Raw genomic sequence first — 20,790 nt, forward strand, 5'->3', positions numbered from 1 at the left:
ACTGTCGACACTGTTTACACATGCACATTCAAAATAGACCATTATTCTTTGTTGGCTTGATGAGTGGTTGGCACGAGAGCTCAACACACGATCACCTCTGATCCATTCAGTTTTCTGTTGGATAATATATCTCCATTTCACTCCCAAAAGCCTCTTTTATCTACCTGTAGCCTTCTGTGTTGGCAGGTAAATCTGTGTGATTTCTGGATGGGCCTTTGGACTGTGTACGCCACTATTTCCCGATCTCCCATCTGCCATATTGGCCAAATCTCCAGTTTGAACTTCATTCCCACCCTTTACTCGGCCAAACTCCCACTGTTCACCTTGGATCATAACGGATGTGAGGTTACGTTTGTCTGATTTGCTGCCGTGCGTTGATCTAGAGTTTATTTAGTTCTTGGAGCATGGTGGAGGGGCAGAATGGCTCCTGGCCTCTCTCCATCAATATTGTGCCTGGGCTCCAGAGCTAGTTCAAAATTCAATTTGAATACCATAAAGCTGGCTATACCCTCTGATCAAAGATGCAACATTCAGCCAACTTGTGTTGGTTCCGTAAGATTGTTCAAATTGTTTTCATTTATTAATTTTAACAAAAATCTCCAGTGTAACCTAACCAGTGCAATTTGGTTAAAACTGCTGCCTCATAGTGCCAGGGATCAAGGTTCGATTCCCAGCTTGGGGGTCACTGCCTGTGCTGAGTCTGCATGTTCTCCCCATGTCTGCATGAGTTCCCTCCGGTTTCCTCCCACAGTCCGAAAGGTGTGCTAAATTCTCCCTCAGTGTACCCAAACAGGTGCTGGAGTGTGACAACTAGGGGATTTTCACAGTAGCTTCATTGCAATGTTAATGTAAGCCTATTTGTGACTAATAAATAAACTTTAAAACATATTGGTGCACTTTCTCAATTTCACCCATAGAATCATAGAATTCCTACAGTCCAGAAGGAGGCCATTCAGCCCATCGAGTCTGTACCGACCACAATCCCACCTAGATCCTATTCCTGTAACTGTCATTTACCCTGCCAATCCCCCTGACACTAAGGGTCAATTTAGCATGGCCAATCCATCTAACCTGCACATCTTTGGAGGAAACCAGAGCACCTGGAGGAAACCCACGCAGACACAGGGAGTATGTGCAGGTTCCGCATAGACAGTGACCTAAGGTTGGAATTGAACCTGGGCCACAGGCGCTGTGAGGCAGCAGTGTTCACTGCTGTGCCACTGTGCTGCCGGAACATTAATCCCAATTTATCCTTTATGGACAGTATTATCTATGCATCATAGGGCAGCCTAACTTCCAGGACTCTTAAGAGTCTCAGCAAGTCGAATATTAATTTCCTGGAACTGCTGCCAGGGAAGAAAAGCATTGGAGATGGGAAAACGTTTTGAAGGATGTTGTGGTTGGAGACGGACGGTCACTTGAGGAAAACATTCAGGGATCCAGCCAGAGTTGGCAAACTGGAGACATCATCTTGCAAACTGCACTTGAGCCTTTCAACATTCACTCAGCGACAGTGTGTGAGCTTAACTGCATCAAACTGTAAACTCCAACAGACAGCATTGCCGATTCGATGGACCTTGGTGTGACCTTGGAAATAGAAGTCCAACGCAATAATTAACATCAATAAACCTTGCGTTCAAACGTTGCGGTCTGCATTGCATTCCCTGAGTTTTAGGAGATGATTTGCAAAAAAGAAATATTATAATAAGGTAACACTATGTCACCAACTAAATATGTTTTGATTTGATTTATTATTGTCACGTGCATTGGGATACAGTGAAAAGTATAGTTTCTTGCGCACTGTATAGACCAAACGTACCGTTCATAGAGTACGTAGGAGAGAAGGAGAGAGTGCAGAATATCGTGTTGCAATTACAGACAGGGTGTAAGAAAGACCAGCTTAATATAAAGTAGGTCCATTCAAAGGTCTGATGGCAACAGGGAAGAAGCTGTTCTTGAGTCGGTTGGTGCGTGACCTCAGACTTTTGTATCTTTTTCCTGACGGAGGAAGGTGGAAGAGAGAACGTCCAGGGTGCCTGGGGTCTTTAATTATGCTGGCTGCTTTTCCAAGGCAGCGGGAAGTGTAGACGGAGTCAATGGATGGGAGGCTGGTTTGCGTGATAGACTGGGCTTTGTTCATGACACTTCGTAGTTTCTTGCAGTCTTGGTCAGAGCGCGAGTCATGCCAAGCGATGATACACGATGCCCCTTTTGGACTGGGGTAAACACAGTAAGAAGTCTCACAACACCAGATTGAAGTCCAACGGGTTTATCTATAACAGGAGCCATGCCAAGCACACATCCAGAAAGAATGCTTTCTACGGTGCATATGTAAAAATTGGTCAGAACCTTAGTGCCAAATTTCCTTAGTCCTCTGAGAAAGTAGAGGCGTTGGTGATCTTTCTTAACTACAGCATTTGTGTGCAGGGATCAGGACAGGTTATTGGTGATTTGAACATCGAGAAACCTGAAACTTTCGACAATCTCCACTTCATCACTGTTGATATGTACAGAGCCTGTTCTCCACTATGCTCCCTGAAGTCGATGACTATCTCCTTTGTTTTACTGACAGTGAGGGAGAGATTATTATCATAGCATCATTGCACCAGATTCTCTATCTCTTTCCTGTACTCTGAACCCATCTATGGTTGTGTCGTCAGCAAACTTGAAAATCGAGTTGGAGGGGAATTTGGCCACACAGTCATAAGGAGTATAGTAAGGGGCTGAGAACATATCCTTGCGGGGCATTTGCAATGCCCCAAATCTTCACTCCTGTAGTTACATAGTAAGAATAGACAAAAGGTTCTGCACTGCAGCACCACTAAACAAAATATCTTTTTGTTTTGCTTGCAGACCTACTTCCGGAAACTTCAACAGTGTTGATTTCTAAGAATCCCAAGGAAGAACGGAGAATATTTGGAGGTAAATTTCTGTGTCAGTCCAGATTAATCCCCAGAGTGTGGGGTTTGGGGGGGTGGGGTGGCAGGTTGGGGGGTAGGGTGCAGGAAAAACTTCAGTTGGGGAATGTTCTCTTAAGATTAGACTTAGACTTGAGATGAAGGACCACCACCATATATAATCATAGAATACCACAGTGCAGACGAAGGCCATTCAGCCCATCGAGCCCACACCAACAACAATCCCACCCAAGTCTAGTAACCCCACATCTTTACCCTGTTATTCCCCCTGACACTAAGGGGTAAATTAGCATGGCCAATCCACCTAAACCTTCAGAAAATTAGAAAGAAGGTGGCAAAAAGAGATATTTGAGGGGATTCTTTTTCCTAATTTTATCTTTTGTACAGCAGTATAGATCAATAAGGAGTTTGTCCACGAGACAAGATACAACCATTGGAGGCCTTGTGGAAAAGTGGGGAGCACCTTTACCCCTCGGCAAGAAGCTCTGGGTTCAGGAGTCACTCCAGGACTTGATGACCCAAGAAGATGTGTCCATAACGTGGCCAAATCAATCAGCCTCAAAATCCTTCTGCTACTCCCCCTAGCAAGCAGTGAGACCAGGGGAGAGTCCTGGTCAACATATTACACAATGCAAAGAGAACAATTGTATTACATTTCCAAACTTGATCATAAGACCATAAGATTTGGAGCAGAATTAGGCCATTCGGTCCATCTGCTCCACTATTCGATCACAGCCAATCGGTTTGTCAAACCCCATTTTCCTGACTTTTCCCAATAACCCCTGATCCCCTTACTAATCAAGAACCTACCTATTTCTGTCTTAGAGACACTCAATGACCTGGCCTCCTCTGTGACAATGAATTCCACAGATTCACCACCATCCGGCTGAAGAAATTCCTCCTCATCTCGGTTCTAAAGGTTCATCCCTTTACTCTGAGGCTGTGTCCTCGGATCCCAGTCTCTCCCACTAATGGAAACATCTTTCCCACATCCACTCTATCCAGACCTTTCAGTATTCTGTAAGTTTCAATGAGATCCCCCCCCCATCCTTCTAACCTCCATTGAGTACAGAGCCAGAGTCCTCAACCACTCCTCATACACCAAGCTTTTCATTCCCAGGATCATTTCTGTGAACCTCTTCTAGACTTTTCCTTAAATTCTGGGCTCAAAATTGCTCACAATATTCCAAATGAGGCCTGACCAGAGCCTTATAAAGCTTACAATCATGGACCAGTCCAGTGCCACCCATGGTTGCCAACATCTGCCCAGAGCATGGCACCTAAAGGAGGTTGCAAAGTGTCCCCCAAGATTCATGGAGCAGGATGGTGGCACAGTGGTTTGCTCTGCTGCCTCACAGTGCCAGCGACATGAGTTCCATTTCCGACACACCATCTGTGTGGATTCTGCACATTCTCCCCGTGTCTACATGGGTTTCCTCCAGGTGCTCCAGTTTCCTCCTACACTCAAGTTATGCAGGTTAAATGATTTGGTGTTGGCCTGGTAAATTGCCCCTTAGTGTGAGGGAAACTAACAGGGGTTACAGGGGTAGGGCCTGGGTGGGATCATTGTCGGTACAAGCTTGATGGGCCGAATGGCCTCTTTCTGCACTGTAGGGATTCATAGAGGTGCAAAAATTACATGCTTAGTTGTAAGGAAGTCAGGGGAAGTGAATGGTGAATGCTGATGGTGAGCCTTTGAGTGGGGAGGAGGACAAATACAGAGGAAAAGTTCCCAAAGGTGAGGCTAAAGGAGGAATGGAGAAAAGTGGGGAGATGCTGTTGCAAAGGAGGAGTGAGGGAGGAGAGGGCAAGTGGAGAAGTGAAGAAATTGGTGGCCAAACGCATGCAGGTTATGTGGATTGGCCGTGCTAAATTACCCCTTAATGTCCAAAGATGTATAGGTTAGGTGGATTGACCATGCTAAATTGCCCCTTAGTATCCAAAGATCTGTAGGTTACATGGATTGACCATGCTAAATTGCCCCTTAGTATCCAAAGATCTGTAGGTTACATGGATTGACCATGCTAAATTGTCCCTTAGTGTCCAAAAATGTGTGGGTTAGGTGGATTGGTGATGCTAAATTGCCCCTTGATGTCCAAAGATGTACAGGTTAGGTGGATTGGCCATGCTAAACTGTTCGTTAGTGTCTAATAATGTGTAGGTTAGGTGTATTGGCTGTGCTAAATTGTCCCTTGGTGTACCAAGGTGTGTAGTTCAGGGGGGTTAGTGGGGTAAATACATTGGGTTACGTGGATAGGGCGGTGGGGAGGGCTTGGGTTTCAATGCTCTTTTGGAGAGTCGTTGTAGCTCAATGTTTATTATATCCAAAATAGTTTTCAATTCAATACTCGGATCAGAGAAAATAAATATTGCTAAATCACACAGAGACTCTAGTAACTGAATATGTTTTTGTTTGCCTGTTAACGCAGCAGTTGATAGTTGTAATTCACGCTGCGGGAATCCTGTTAACAGTCTGTGTCTTGTTTTCAGATCTATATCTTTATGCCACGTTGGTGTGTTCTCTGGGGATTATATCAGTGATGCTTTTTGCAACCATTATCATTTGTCAGACATTGAAAAACAGGAAGAAAACAAGAGGTGATAATCCAAAAGATAAAGTTGACACTTTCGCATGTCTCCTTTATCTGGCAAATCATTTGCTTTCACTTTGTGCGCACAGAACCCTTCATTGTTTTCGCATTTCTTCTTTACAGGGAGAAAATATTTGACAAAAGGCCCCAATAGCAGGTACTCTTTGTGGAGAACTGTGTCGTGGAAAATGTAATAGTTTTTTCATTTAACTCGTTGCCAACTCAACACCTTTTAGGTGCAGTCCAAAAAAAATTGATGTGTCTTCATTATTACAGCACAAATTTATTTGATTTATTATTGTCACATGAATGCTGTTTGTAATATATATATAAATAACTTGGAAGAAAATGTGGATGGTCTGATTAGCAAGTTTGCAGATGATACTAAGATTGGCGGAGTTGCAGACAATGATGAAGATTGTCAGAGAATACAGCAGGATGTAGATAGGCTGGAAAACTGGGCAGAGAAATGGCAGATGGAATTTAATCCGGACAAATGCGAGGTGATGTATTTTGGTAAAAACCCAATTCAGGTGGGAGCTATGAAATAAATGGCAGAACCATCAGGAGCATAGCACACACACACACAGATTTGGGAGTGCAGGTCCACAGATCCTTAAAAGTGGTAATACAGGTGGAAAAGGTGGTGAAGAAAGCATACAGCATGCTTGCCTTCATCGGACAAGGCATCGAGTATAAAAGTTGGCAAATAATGTTACTGTTGAATAAAACGTTGGTTGGGCCACATTTGGAATACTGTGTCCAATTCTGGTCGGTAAGAATTCTCACAACACCAGGTTAAAGTCCGACAAGTTTATTTGATAGTAAACCCACAAGCTTTCGGAACGCTGTTCCTTCATCAGGTGAGTGGAAAGTTCTGATCAGGGCACACACAGCTTACAGAATACTGGTCCAATTCTGGTCACCAGACTACCAGAAGGATGTGGCGGCTTTGGAGAGAGTGCAGAAAAAGGTTTTCCAGGATGTTGCCTGGTATGGAGGGTATTCACTGTGAGATGTGCGGGGGATGCTTTTTACACAGAGGGTGGTGGGGACTTGGAATGCACTGGCAAGTGAGGTGGTTGAGGCAGATACGTTACTCACATTTAAGACTTATCTGGATAGGTATATAAACAAATGGAGAATAGAGGGATATAAGCGGTTAGTGAGATAGGTTGATTAGATAAGTGATCAGTGCAGGATTGGTGAGCTAAAGGGCCTGTTCCTGTGCTGTATTGTTTTTTGTTCTTTGTATTGGGATATAGTGCATAGTTTCTTGCACGTTATACAGACAAAACATACCATTCATAGAGTACATGGGGAGAAGGAAAGGAAAGAGTGCAGAATGTAGTATTAGAGTTATAGCTAGGGTGAAGAGAAAAATCATCTTAATATATGGTAGACCCATTCAAAGGTCTGGTGGCAGCAGGGAAGAAGCTGTTCTTGAGTCAGCTGGTACTTGACCTCAGACTTTTGCAAATGTTTCCTGATGTAGGAAGATGGAAGAGATTTTACAACCTCATTTGGGCAAGGCTCATAAAATCCCACCCAAGGCCAACAGAGAACTCCGTTCTGTGAGCCGCGCCCACCACAATTCTGGGGTGGGCATGACGGTAAAATTCCGATGGTAGTCATGATGTGGAGATGTCGGCGTTGGACCGGGGTAAACACAGTAAGAAGTCTCACTACACCAGGTTAAAGTCCAACAGGTTTATTTGGTAGCTTTGGAGCACTGCTCATTCATCAGGTGAGTGGGAACTAGTGGCGATTGCTACCAAGTAAACCTGTTGGACTTTAACCTGGTGTTGTGAGACTTCTTACTGGGTAAAGTTCTGGCCAGCATGCCCAGGGCGCATGGGGTCCTTGATTATGCTGGTTGCTTTTCCGAGGCAGTGGGAAGTGTAGACAGAGTTAATGTTTGGAGTGTACTGCCTGACAGTGTGGTGGAGGTAGCATCAATGGAAGCGTTCAAAATGGAAGGAGACTGTTATCAAGGAAGAATGTGAAGGGCTACAGTGAGGAGCAGGGGGATGTGACACTTGATGATTCTCATTCAGAGAGCCAGTACAGACACGATGGGCTGAATGGCCTCCTGCAAGTGCTGAAATAATTGGAGCTTCCAAGACTGAGAGGGAGAGGTTTCATCGGGTATGACTTTCAAAGGAGAAAAGGCAGATCAGTAGTGTCATTGTTCGCTTCTTTGCCCTATTCAAATCGAATGGCGGAGCAGGAAATTAATAGTCTACGACGTTCCGATGTTGATCCAATTGGATTTTCAATCGACGGATTGCCGATTGAGAATGAATTGCTGGAGTTTTACCACCACGCTCGCCCTGGAATCAGGACGGGCGTGGCTCACAGAACGGAATTCTCCATTGGCCTGAAGTGGGATTTTACAAGCCTCGGGCGGGCAAGATCGTAAAACACCAACCATTACCTTCACTGGGTTGGTTTGCAAGAATTGAACCAATTCAATCCACAGTAGGAACACACCAGCATGGAACCTGAGGCAAGGACAGTTTGAGGAAATGTTGGGTCAGTCCAATGTTGCAACTTAAATTCCTGAGGGACAGCGTGGAATTTTATCACCCAGTGTCTGGATTAAAAGCTCACTGCAAGAACAGGTACACAGCTGGCAGCCTTGAGTCTGGATTCACATTCGAATTTTTAAATATTGACACTTCAAATATTTAATATAAATGTTTTGCTTTAGAAATTTAAGAGAGCTGAGTTCATTACTGTGGTTTTTATTGTGGACTTCTGAGGAATAAATGACTGCAACCAGAAACTAAATTAGTGTTGTAATTATAAAGATATGTTGATTGCTTTTTGGTTTTCATTAAGACAGTCATTCTGGCTTGAATAGATATTAATTTTTGCAAATTAGGGACTTGTACAAACTTTTCCTTGCAAAATTGGGTTTTAAGGTTTATTTTATTAGTATCACAAGTAGGCTCACATTAACACTGTGATTAAGTTACTGTGAAAATCTCCCAGTCGCCACACTCCGGCACCTGTTCGGGTACACTGAGGGAAAATTTAGCATGGCCAGTGAACCAAACCAATCTTTCGGACTGTGGGAGGAAACCGGAGCACCAGGAGGAATCCCACGCAGACACGGGGAGAGCATGCAAAATCCAAACAGACAGCGACCCGAGCCGTGAATTGAACCCAGCTCCCTGGCACTGTAAGGAAGCAGTGCTAACCACTGTGCTACCATGCCACCCATGCAAAGTCCTATCAGACATGTAGCTATTTCCATATATACGTGTTTGTGTGGCGATGTGTTTCTCACTGTCAAGAATAGGTCCTAAAGCAGTGGTAGGCAACTTCAGGCCTCATGGGCCCATCAGGGTTTTGAGTGCAACCTGCAAGACATTTTGTTGACTGTTACCCACACACCAGGTTGGCACATTCTACTTGTTCCCGTCTGTGTATTTGTTTTGCTACCGAAGAGGTACGCCAGTGGGGTGAGGTCACGTGAAGCGAGGTGTGTGCTGTTTGCTCACAAGATTGACAGCGAAAGCCGTGTGCTCCCTCCGCGCCCAATCAAAATGTAAATATTTATCTTTACCACTTGAAGCTGATTTGATTTATTATTGTCACGTGTATTAGCACACAATGAAAAGCATTGTTTCTTGTGTGCTGTACAGACAAATATTTTATTAGTGTCACGAGTAGGCTTACATTAACACTGTGAAGAAGTTACTGTGAAAATCCCCTAGTCGCCACACTCTGGTGTCTGTTCAGGTACACTGAGGGAGAATTTAGCCAACGCACCTAACCAGCATGTCTTAATATATGAATGATGAAGCATTTTCTATAACTCGTTATCAAATATTCACTGAGTATTTCACCAATTCATGATTGGTGAACAAGGCCAAATTCAATCCTGTGGCCCATTGAGATGAAGGAGGGCCACTCACTAGCCAAGGTTGCCCATGGCTGCTTTAAAGAATAAGGTCATAAAGAATATATGCTCTCACTGCTACAATTGTCTATATCTACCGACCTGACAGAGCACATAAAGGGGCTATTTGACCTTTCTTGTCCATGCCAATCCAAAAGACACCCAGGTACCCTCTCTAATCCCATCTTCCTGCACATAGCCCTCCAATTTATCATTGGCCAATCCACCTAACCCACACATCTGTGGGAGGAAACAGGAGCACCCGGAGGAAACCCATGCAGACACAGGGAGAACGTGCAGACACCGCACAGACAGTGACCCAAGCCCGGAATTGAACCCTGATGCTGTGAGGCAGCAAAGTTAACCACTGTGCCGTCATGCCACCCCAGATTTTTTGGATTGAGTTCAAATTCCACCATCTGCTGTGGCGGGATTCAAACCCGGATCCCGGATTACTTGAGTTCATGGATTAAGAATCTAGCGATAACACCACTAGGCCATCGCCTCCCCTGTTTGAAAGACAGTTGATATTGGGTACATCAACCCAATCCTTCAAGCAAAGCAGCCTCCCATTCATTGACTCTGTCTAGACTTCCCGCTGCCTCGGCAAAGCAGCCAGCACAATTAAGGACCCCACGCACCACGGACATTCTCTCTTCCACTTTCTCCCATCAGGAAAAAGATACAAAAATCTGAGGTCATGTACTAACTGACTCAAGAACAGCTTCTTCCCTGCTGCCATCAGGCTTTTGAATGGACCTACCTTGCATTAAGTTGATCTTTCTCTACACCCTAGCTCTGACTGTAACACTACGTTCTGCACTCTCCTTTCTTTCATAAGAACATAAGAAATAGGAGCAGGAGTAGGCCATCTAGCCCTTCGAGCCTGCCCCGCCATTCAATAAGATCATGGCTGATCTGTCGTGGCTCAGTTCCACATTCCCGCCCTCTCCCCATAACCCTTAATCCCCTCTCTTATCAAAAACCCATCAACCCGCGTCTTAAAAATATTTAGCGAGGCAGCCTCCACCACGTCAACGGGCAGAGAATTCCAGAGATTCACCACCCTTTGAGTGAAGAAGTTCCTCCTCAACTCCGTTCTAAACCGTCCCCCCTTCATCTTGAGGCTGTGCCCCCTAGTCCTACTATCCCTTCTGAGTGGGAAGAGTCTCTCCACCTCTATCCTATCCATCCCATTCATCATCTTATACGTCTCAATGAGATCTCCCCTCATTCTTCTAAACTCTAACGAGTACAAGCCTAGTTTATTCAGCCTCTCCTCATAGCTCAACCCCCTCAACTCCGGCATCAGCCTAGTAAACCTCCTCTGCACTCCCTCCAAGGCCAAAATATCCTTGTGTAAGTACGGCGCCCAAAACTGCACACAGTACTCCAGCTGCGGCCTCACCAATGCCCTATACAGCTGCAGCAAGACCTCCCTACTTTTATATTCAATCCCCCTCGCTATGAAGGCCAGCATCCCATTCGCCTTCCTGACCACCTGCTGCACCTGCAAGCTGGGTTTTTGCGACTCATGCACAAGGACCCCGAGGTCCCTCTGCACTGTCGCCTGCTGCAGTTTTTCACCACGTAAGTAATAATCCTTCCTACCGTTATTCCTACCAAAGTGGACCACCTCGCACTTGCCAACATTAAATTCCATTTGCCATTTCCTGGCCCATTCGCCCAGCCTATCTAGATCCTTCTGTAGACTTTCCCTATGAACGGAATGCTTTGTCTATATTGCGCACAAAAAACAATACTTTTCATTGTATGTTAATACACGTGACAATAATAAATCAAATCAAAATCAATGATAATCTGTGGAAGGCAGAGGGAACAGGTTAAATAGTATGCTCGACCAAATGTGCTGCTTTCTGATTGAGACGAAGTCTAACCAAGCGTATTATCTTTGATGAGATGAGCCATGTGAATAACAGCTTTTGTGTTTCACAGCTCAGGGGAAACGGTGCTGAGTACAGGGAGCACATCCCTCCTCCAACCCAAATCAGAAAAGAAAAAGCTTGCTGCACAAGATCCTCCGCCACCTATCCCGGTTAAAAGTAAGTTTCAGTTAATCACACACAAGTTTCAACATAAAATAATAATGGTGTTGATTCTTTGGGCCTTTGGTTCCTCCATCACAACACCAAGTTGCATTTATATAGCGCCTTTAAGAAAGGAAAAGTTGTTTTACATAATGTCTGACTTTGATGCTTTGATTCGTTCATTGGGTGTGGGCATTGTTGGCTAATCATAGAATCCTATCCCACCTGCCATCGTAGCAGGAGGGGGGCGGACAATGCAAAACTCTGTTGACCTTGGGAGGGATTTTCCGGTTTTGTGGCGAGCCTCTGAGAGGAAAATCCCACCCGAATCTCTTCAGTGCAGAAGGAGGCCATTCAGTCCACTGCTTCTGCACTGACTCTCTAACAGAGCATCCTATCTCACAGCCTATCCCCGAAACCTCACATATTTATCTGCCTAAACCACACTTCCTGGGCAATTTAGCATGGCCAATCAGCTAACCTGCACATCTTTGGATTGTGGGAGGAAACAGGAGCACCCAGTGGAAACCCAAGCAGACACGGGGAGAATGTGCAAACTCCACACAGTCACCAAAGGCCAGAATTGAACTCGGGTCCCTGGCGGTGTGAGGCAACAGTGCTAACCACTGTGCCACCATGCCGCCCATAAATACTGGCTAAGCCAGTATCTATTGTCCATTGCTAAATGCCCCTTGATAAGATGATGGTGAACCACCTTCTTGAACCACTACAGACCAGATGATGTAGGTAGACCCACTGTGCTGTTAGGGAGGAAGTGCCTGGATTTTGAATTGATGACAGTAAAGGGATGGTGATATATTTCCAAGTCAGGGTGGTGTGTGGTTTGAAGAGGAACTTGCAGATGGTGGTGTTCCAGTGTATCTGCTGCCCCAGTCCTTCTAGCTGGTAAAGGTTGCGGGTTTGGAAGGTGCTGTTGAAGAAGCCTTGCTGAGTTGCTGCAGTGCAACTTGTGGATGGTCCAGAAGGACTTCATTGGCTTTGAAATGTCTTAGGACATCCAGGAAATGTGAAAAGCAAGTTCCTTTTTAACAACTAACTATCAAATTAGTTGGCTGGCTCCCAGTGCCAATCTCTGGACTTGAATTGTGTGAGCTTATCTCAGTCACGAGAGCAAAAGAGATGTCCTCTATTTCTTTTTCTTCTTTTCAAAAGTGGGTGTTCTCTGTTCTGGTCACAATTTAGTAACTTTAGATGTTAATCTCCTTCTATTTTAAGGTCAGGTAATAATAGGAATTGACTCGATTGAGGTTCCTTTGGTTAAATATGTCCATTCTCACACGTTAACTATGTGTTTGAGGCAGATCAGCCTTAATATTAGAAAGTAGAGTTCCCCTCCAAGCCACTCACCATCCTGACTTGGAAATATACCCACCATTCCTTCGCAGTCGCTGGGTCAAAATCCTGGAATTCCCTTCCTAAGGCATCGTGGGTCAGCCCACAGCCCGTGGACTGCAGTGATTCAAGAAGGCAGCTCACCACCACCTTCTCAAGGGGCAACTAGGGATGGGCAATAAATGCTGGCCCAGCCAGCGACACCCACGTCCCACAGATGAATAAAAAGGATGGTGTGATGTCTATGTTGGTTGGCCATTGAGACTTTCAAGCCTATTCCAGAGGTTTGACACAATCTTTTTGGAAAGCAGTATTTTTTTTTTGATAGTTTTATGCCAAGGTATTACTCGACACAGTCTGTCTACCCATCTGCACTGGGAAATGTGACATTTGAAGATAATTTATATTTTTGTTATTTTTCACAGTGCCAAAGTCAGTTATTTATTTGCTCCCGGATTGAATGACCTGCTAATCATAATTTGTCCATGTTGGTGGGGTAGTCTGATAACAGATTTTTATCAAAATGATGATGGCAAAACCCAGTCAAATTTTCCTTGTGCCAGTGTGGATCTGTGAGGTATCTGTGGGAGTAATTCAGTGATATATCTGTCTAATGTTGCAACATAAAGTTATCATGCTGTTATTAGTTATGGTTCCCGTCCCTACTGAACTTTGAATTGGGACCATAAAACCCTCATTGTTTTCTTCCTTGGAGTTACGGTCATTTCTGATGTACTGTACAACAAGGGATCATCTACAACACTTATTGGCATTGGAATCCCACATGCAGAATGACCACTGGTATTGACCTCGCTCTTTCCATTTTGCTTGGGGCAGTGTGGTGGCTCAGTGGTTAGCACTGTTGACTCACTGTGCCAGGGAAGAGGATTCGATTCCCGGCTTGGGTCACTCTCTGTGGAGTCTGCACCTTCTCTCCCACGGCTATGTGGGTTTCCTCCAGTCTTCTCCCACATCCAAATGAGATGCTGCTTAGTTGCATTGGCCATGTTAAACTCTCCCTCAGTGTACCCAAACACAGTACACCCCAGGACATTCCTTCTTCCACCTTGTTCCATTGGGAAAAGATACAAAAGTCTGAGGTCACGTACCAACCGACCTGAGAACAGCTTCTTCCCTGCTGCCATCAGACATTTGAATGGACCTACCTTGCACTAAGTTGATCTTTCTCTAAACCCTAGCTATGACTGTAACTACATTCTGCACTCTCTCCTTTCCTTCTCTATGGACAGTATGTTTTGTCTGTATAGCACGCACAAAACATTACTTTTCGCTATATGTTAATACATGTGACAAAAATAAATCAAATCAAATCAAGTCAAAAAGGATTGGAGTTTCACTAGGGGAATTTCACAGTAACTTCATTGCAGTGTTAATGTAAGCCTACTCGTGGCAGCAATGAATAAACTTATCTCTCTTTTTTCACATTCTATCCTGTATTGTTTTCTGGGTTAGATCTTCACTCAAATTTCCACTTCCTCAGATGGTTTTGTACCTGTTCCTCATCACCACATGTGTCATTGGTCCCACTCTAGACAAATGCAATAGAATTCTCCAACCCCGGCCGTGGCTGGGATTCTCCAGTCCTGCTGCAGTGAATGGAGGTTTGCGTGAGCGCCAAGTTCTCCATACTCGCTGGCAGCGGGGGTGGGGCGAACAATAGGATCGTAGAATCCCTACAGTGCAGTGGACACCAGTCGGCCCATCGAACCTGCACTGACAACAATCCCGTCCCATCCTATCCCCATAACCAGATCAAATCACCCACCTGTAGAATAGACCCAAGCTCATGTGTATCGGTCATCCCATCTTCACAGGATTGTTCAAATCTAATCCAATATTGCAAATGAAGGGTGTCTCACAAGTACCTGTGTCACCCCTTCAGCACACAGCACTCATAGCCTAGTTGATTTAATCTGAATGCATGGAGGTGCCTTGAAAGTGGCGGGGGCATGGGGGGGTGGGCATACTGACACCATACGGACTGCAGCGGCTCAAGAAGACAGCTCATCTCAAGGGCAATTAGGGATGGGCAATAAATATTGGCCTCGCCAGCAACGCCCACATCCCATGAAATGAATTAAAAAAAGAGAGAAGCAGGAACTCCATCATCATGATGGGGATGGTATAGCTTTGTGTAACTGCTGTTATAGTTATGATGAGGTCAATTAAACCTTCCAATGTGCTGTACCTCCTCTCCCTCCCCTCCACCACCCCCCACCCCCCGCCGATCCTCCATTGCTTTGTGAAGAACTGTGCACACCTTGAGATGAAGCGTTTGTGCCAATCAATCAGTGACAAGTCGGCTTACATTAACACTGCAATGAAGTTACTGCGAAGCTGTGTTCTGGGAAAAGCGAAACGAACGCTGCCGTTTCCAGCATTTCAGCTATTCCCGCTTCCACGGTTAGCTGTAATAAAGGGATACTTAGGATATCAATCAGCGCAACTACACAAAGGCCATTTGACTGCTGAAGAACTGATTGATGGAGACGGGTTGTAATTGCTGGCAGCTGCCTAACCCTCCCACTGACACCGCTATTAATGAATTAGTGGCAATCTAATTAATGATGGCCAGTATTTTATTTACTTACTTTACATGCTTTGCATTGTTCGGGTTTGTTACAGTCGTCTACAACAGAAAAAAGATAGCCTGACTGAACAGAAATGTTCATGTTATTCTACTTTCTATCTTATACAATAGAACCATAGAACACCACAGCTCATAAACAGGCCTCTTGGCCCTTCTTGGCTGTGCCAAACCATTTTTCTGCCTAGTCCCACTGACCTGCACCTGGACCATATCCCTCCACACCCCTCTCATCCATGTACCTGTCCAAGTTTTTCTTCAATGTTAAAAGTGAGCCCTCATTTACCACTTCATCTGGCAGCTCATTCCACCCTCCCACCACTCTTTGCGTGAAGAACACCACCCCCCCCCCGCAATATTCCCTTTAAACTTTTCCCCCTTCACCCTTAACCCATGTCCTCTAGGTTTTTTTCCCTCCTAGCCTCAGTGGGAAAAGCCTGCTTGCATTCACTCTATTTGTACACACACATCTATCTGTACATTCTCTTACATTGTACAAGTTACTACTGGAGGCTATTGTAACCCTTCTATAGATTACACACAACTTAATCATAGACCATAGAATCCCTACAGTAAAGAAGGAGGCCATTCGGCCCATTGGGTCTGCACCATCAGCAATCCCACGCATGCCCTATCAGCGTAACCCCACATATTTGCCCCGCTAATCCCTCTAACCGACGCATTCCCGGACACTAAGGGTTAATTTAACATGGCCAATCAACTTAACTCTGTGGGAGGAAACAGGAGCACCCGGAGGAAACCCACACAGACACGGGGAGAACGTGCAAACTCCACCCAAGCCAGGAATCGAACCCAGGTCCCTGGAGCTGTGAGGCAGTGCCACTGTGCCACCATGCCGCCCAGTGTCTGACAATCTATTGATATTCTGTAGCTCACTATAAAGGATTTTAGAAACTGTAAACTCTTTGATACTCATAGTGTAAATCAGTAGGAATCCGTCCATTTCTTAGCTGCAAGTAGCCTAGTGCAACGGCAATGAAAGACGACTGCATACATTGGCTGGTTCTTCAGCTGACCCAAGAGCGCCACCCTCAGCATTGGCCACTGCTGGGATTACAGGCAGTTACATGTGAAAAAGGCAGGAATGGGCCACTTGGCCCCTCGAGCCTGCTTTCCCATTTAATAAGAACACAGCTATGTGAAATAATGTAAACCAGTTTTTAAACTGTCAAGTCACCACTGCTTTCTGGCTTTGTACAGTTGATAGAATTCACTTATAGAATCATAGAATCCCTACAGGGCAGAAAGAGGCCATTCGGCCCATCGAGTCTGCGCCAACCACAATCCCACCCATGCCCTATCTCTGTAACCCCACATAGTTACCCTGTTAATCCCCTGACTCTAGTGTCAATTAACATGGCCAATCAACCTAGCCCACACATCTTTGCACATCTTCTCAAAATCAAATCTCCATAGATCAATCTCTTCAAAATAAATGGGCAACATTGTGGCACAGTGGTTAGCACTGCTGCCCCACAGATCCAGGGACCCTGGCCCACTGCATAGCTCAAAGCCCCAGAACCAAGGAGGCAGGTCAATGATGGAGTATTGACACCTTGCCTTGCAAGTGGCCAATGATCTCTCTAAATATGTACGCATGGTCGTGACCCTTCAGGTGCTCAATGTACAAGTTTAAGGGAGAGTGGCAGCTGAAGTGTCGTGCTCCAAAATGGCAACCAGTTAGTGTTACTTGATGTCCTAATCTGCCTGCTCTGTGTACTTCCATCTAGACGTTGGATGTGCCCATGTGAACTCCTTCACAAAGATGGCATCCAACACGATACACAGTGTGCATGCACTGGGCGGGCGCCATCTCAGCCCCCGAGCAGCACCAAACAACAGGTCCCACAAAATGATTTGGTTTTATCTGTTGTGGGCTTGCTGCAGGGCAAGTGAGGCACCCAACGCAATGTTATTTTTGCAAAGTTAACCGCGCATCTCCAATAACTGCATTTCTCGCACCGGCCTGTGACTGTAGCTAAAACACATGCCAGCGAAGGCCAGTAGGCCCTGATAGCCTCCCCGATACTTTGAGCAGCCAATGTTGGTCCAGTGTGACTCCACCTAGTCCCTTATCTATCCTGCCCCTTTGACCTTTGAGCATGCCACACGAACTGGAAAGGCATCAATAACCAACTAACATTAGCTCAGTCTGCCTTTTCAATACTCGTCGATAGGTAGCAGATTTCGTAACATGTGGCCCTGATGCCACCCGAGACAAATGCAACCAGAACCCTCCAACCTCGTCCATGGCAGGGACTCTCCAGCCCCGCTGCAGTGAATGGAGATTTGGCTGAGCACCAAATTCTCTGTACTCACTGGCGGCAGGCGTTGGGCAAATAATAGAATCGTAGAATCCCGACTATGCAGAGGAGACCATTCGGCCCATCGAACCTGTACTGACAACAATCCCATCCTAATCCCGTAACCCCCATGTATTTACCCTACTAATCCCCCTGACACTAAGGGGCAATTTAGCAATGGCCAATCCTAATCTGCACCTCTTTGTATTTTGGGAGAAAACCAAAAGAAACTCACGCAGATACAGGGAGAACATGCAGACTCTGCACAGACAGTGACCCAAGGCCAGAATTGGCTATGGGTCCCTGACACTGTGAGGCAGTAGTGCTAACCACTGAATCCTGCCTGTGACCTAACCCTGCATGAACCCAGAGTTAAAATATGGAATATATAAAATGATTCATATTATTGCCCATCTCTAATTATCGTTGAATTCAGTAATTTGCTAGACCATTTCAGAGGGGCAATTAAGAATTGCCCACATGCTGTGGGGCCTAGAGTCATGTGTAGATTAGACTGCATAAGAACAGCAGAATTCCTTCCCTAAAGGATATTAGTGAACCAAATTAGTTTTTAGGATGATCAACAATGATTTTATGGTCATCATTAGACTCTTAATTCCGGATTTTGTTTGACTGAATTCAAATCGCATCATCTGCCTTTATTTTATTCAATTATAAAACATGGGCATTGCTGGCTGGCCAGCATTTATTACCCATCCCTAATTGCCCATGAAACCATTGCTGATTGTCGGAAAAACCCATCCGGTTCACTGATGCCTTTTAAGGAAGGAAATCTGCTGTCCTTACCTGGTCTGGCCTACACGTGACTGCAGAGTCACAGCAATGCGGTCGACTCTCAAGTCTCCCCTGAAACGCAAGCTGCTCAGTCAAAATCCTGGGATTCCCTCCCTAACAGCATTGTGGGTCAACTCACAGCACATGGACTGGGCAGCACGGTGGCACAGTGGTTAACACTGCTGCCTCGCAGCGCCAGGGACCTGGGTTTGATTCCGGCCTCGGGACACTGTCTGTGTGGAGTGTGCACTTTCTCTCTGTGGCTTTCCTCCAGCTGCTCCGGTTTCCTCCCACAGAGGTGTGTGCGTTAGGTTGATTGGCCGTGCTAAATTGACTCTAGTGTCAGGGGGAATTAGCAGGGTAAAAAGATACAATCACTGCCATGCATAGTCTATAGGTTTTGAATAATTTTGTCAATAGTGCATCCATTATTAAACACTTTGTTATTCTCATCAGCACAACAATGAATTTTTAACATATATCCTGGAAATGATGGATTACGTTTCACGGACGTTTTGTTTTGTGTCAATCAGCATCAGTGTAATATTCTTCAATTCACTGCTGTATGGGCAGGGTAGAAATTGGTGCACACTTGGTCCAGTTTACTTCAGGTATAAAATAGGTGCAATTTATACCAATTTATTCAGTCACGTTTCAGGCAATCCAGTCAGACGTCTAAAATATTTAAATTAGGGACCGAACGCCTATTAAAAGAAAGCTTTTGAAAACTTGCCTGTTGCCAAAGGACTTTTGAGTAATTAATTTTGCTTCAGAAGTCTCAGAACATGCTGGAGGTATTTAATAGGTCAAAGATTCCTTCTGGCCACCTTTCCACCTGCCCCAATCTTATGGACAACACACCAGTCCTAGGGTGACCCCTTCTGGGCCCTTCTGCCCATCACTGCTGTGACATCCCCCTCCCCAACCCACCTCATTCACCTCCATCCTGACTTTGACACAACCACTCCTCAGTGTCTCCAAATCCCACGTTGAGTCAATCTTGCAAGATCCCCTCTTTTAGAGGTGGAAGCTTTGATATCCATTGATTTAGCTAAACCTAAAGAATACTGTCAATAACTTCACTTGCCCCCTAAGCAATAGATTGCTTCCAGTGTGGGCATAAATATATATATATACATATATACCAAACATATGAATTAGGAACAGGAGTAGGCCATGAATTAGCAGTAGGAGTAGGCCATTCAGCCCCTCGAGCCTGCTGCACCATTCACTAGGATCACGGCTGATCTTATCGTGACCTCAACCTCACATTCTTACCTACCCCCTAAATACTTCTGGCTCCCTTGTTAGTCAAGATTCTATCACCCTCTGTCTTAAAAGCAATCCGGCATTAGACTGGGGCATGCACAGTAAGAAGTCACACAACACCAGGTTAAAGTCCAACAGGTTTATTTGGAATCACAAGCTTTAGGAGTGCTGCCCCTTCATCCGGTGAGTGAGGACTCATCCGATGAAGGAGCAGCACTCTGAAAGCTCGTGATTCCAAATAAACCTGTTGGACTTTAATCTGGTGTTACGAAACTTCTTACTAAAAACCATTCAGTGACCTTGCCTCCACCTCTTGGGGGAAGAGAGTTCCAGAGACTCAAGACCCTCCAAGGGGAAAAATTCCTCCCACCTCCATCACAAAGGAGAGAGCCGAGATGGCGCTGGAGCTTGACGACTTCTTACAAGCTGTGCCCAGCATAAACTCTAATTCTATCTTTCACTCTCATCTATGTTTTTAAAACTCTAACTCTTTTAATCTCTGTAACAATGCTGTCATTGAATCACTTACAGATTTGGCAATCCTTTGGACCCAGCAGACTTTTGAATGGACCTACGTCATATTAAGCTGATCTTTCTCTACACCCTAGTGATTTGATTTGATTTAATAATTGCTGTTGTATGTATTAGTATACTATGAAAATTGTTATTTCTTGCACGCTGTACGAACAAAGGGTACTGTTCATAGAGAAGGAAAGGAGAGAGTGTAGAAGGTAGTGTTACAGTCATAGCTAGGGTGTAGAGAAAGGTCAACTTAATGTGAGGTAAGTCCATTCAAAAGTCTGACAGCAGCAGGGAAGAAGCTGTTCTTGAGTCAGTTGATACGTGACCTCAGACTTCTGTATCTTTTTACCAAGGTGGAAGAGAGGATGTCTGGAGTACATGGAGTCCTTGATTATTTTGGCTGCTTTGCTGAGGCAGAGGAGAGTGTAGACAGAGTCAATGGGTGGGAGGCT

General features: G+C 45.1%; 1 protein-coding gene across 1 annotated transcript in view; it reads left to right on the forward strand.

The window, feature by feature from the left end:
- vstm4a (V-set and transmembrane domain containing 4a) overlaps positions 1-20,790 on the forward strand; it is a 56,588-nt gene that overhangs the window by 20,675 nt on the left and 15,123 nt on the right. Inside the window, exons 4-7 of the mRNA XM_080215780.1 lie at positions 2,854-2,922; positions 5,409-5,516; positions 5,633-5,666; positions 11,376-11,482. Coding sequence (XP_080071906.1) covers positions 2,854-2,922; positions 5,409-5,516; positions 5,633-5,666; positions 11,376-11,482 — 318 coding nt within the window. The remainder of the gene's footprint in view (positions 1-2,853; positions 2,923-5,408; positions 5,517-5,632; positions 5,667-11,375; positions 11,483-20,790) is intronic.

This window comes from Carcharhinus amblyrhynchos, chromosome 31, assembly GCF_965287045.1.
Source record: "Carcharhinus amblyrhynchos chromosome 31, sCarAmb.v2.hapA, whole genome shotgun sequence".
NCBI lineage: Eukaryota > Metazoa > Chordata > Chondrichthyes > Carcharhiniformes > Carcharhinidae > Carcharhinus > Carcharhinus amblyrhynchos.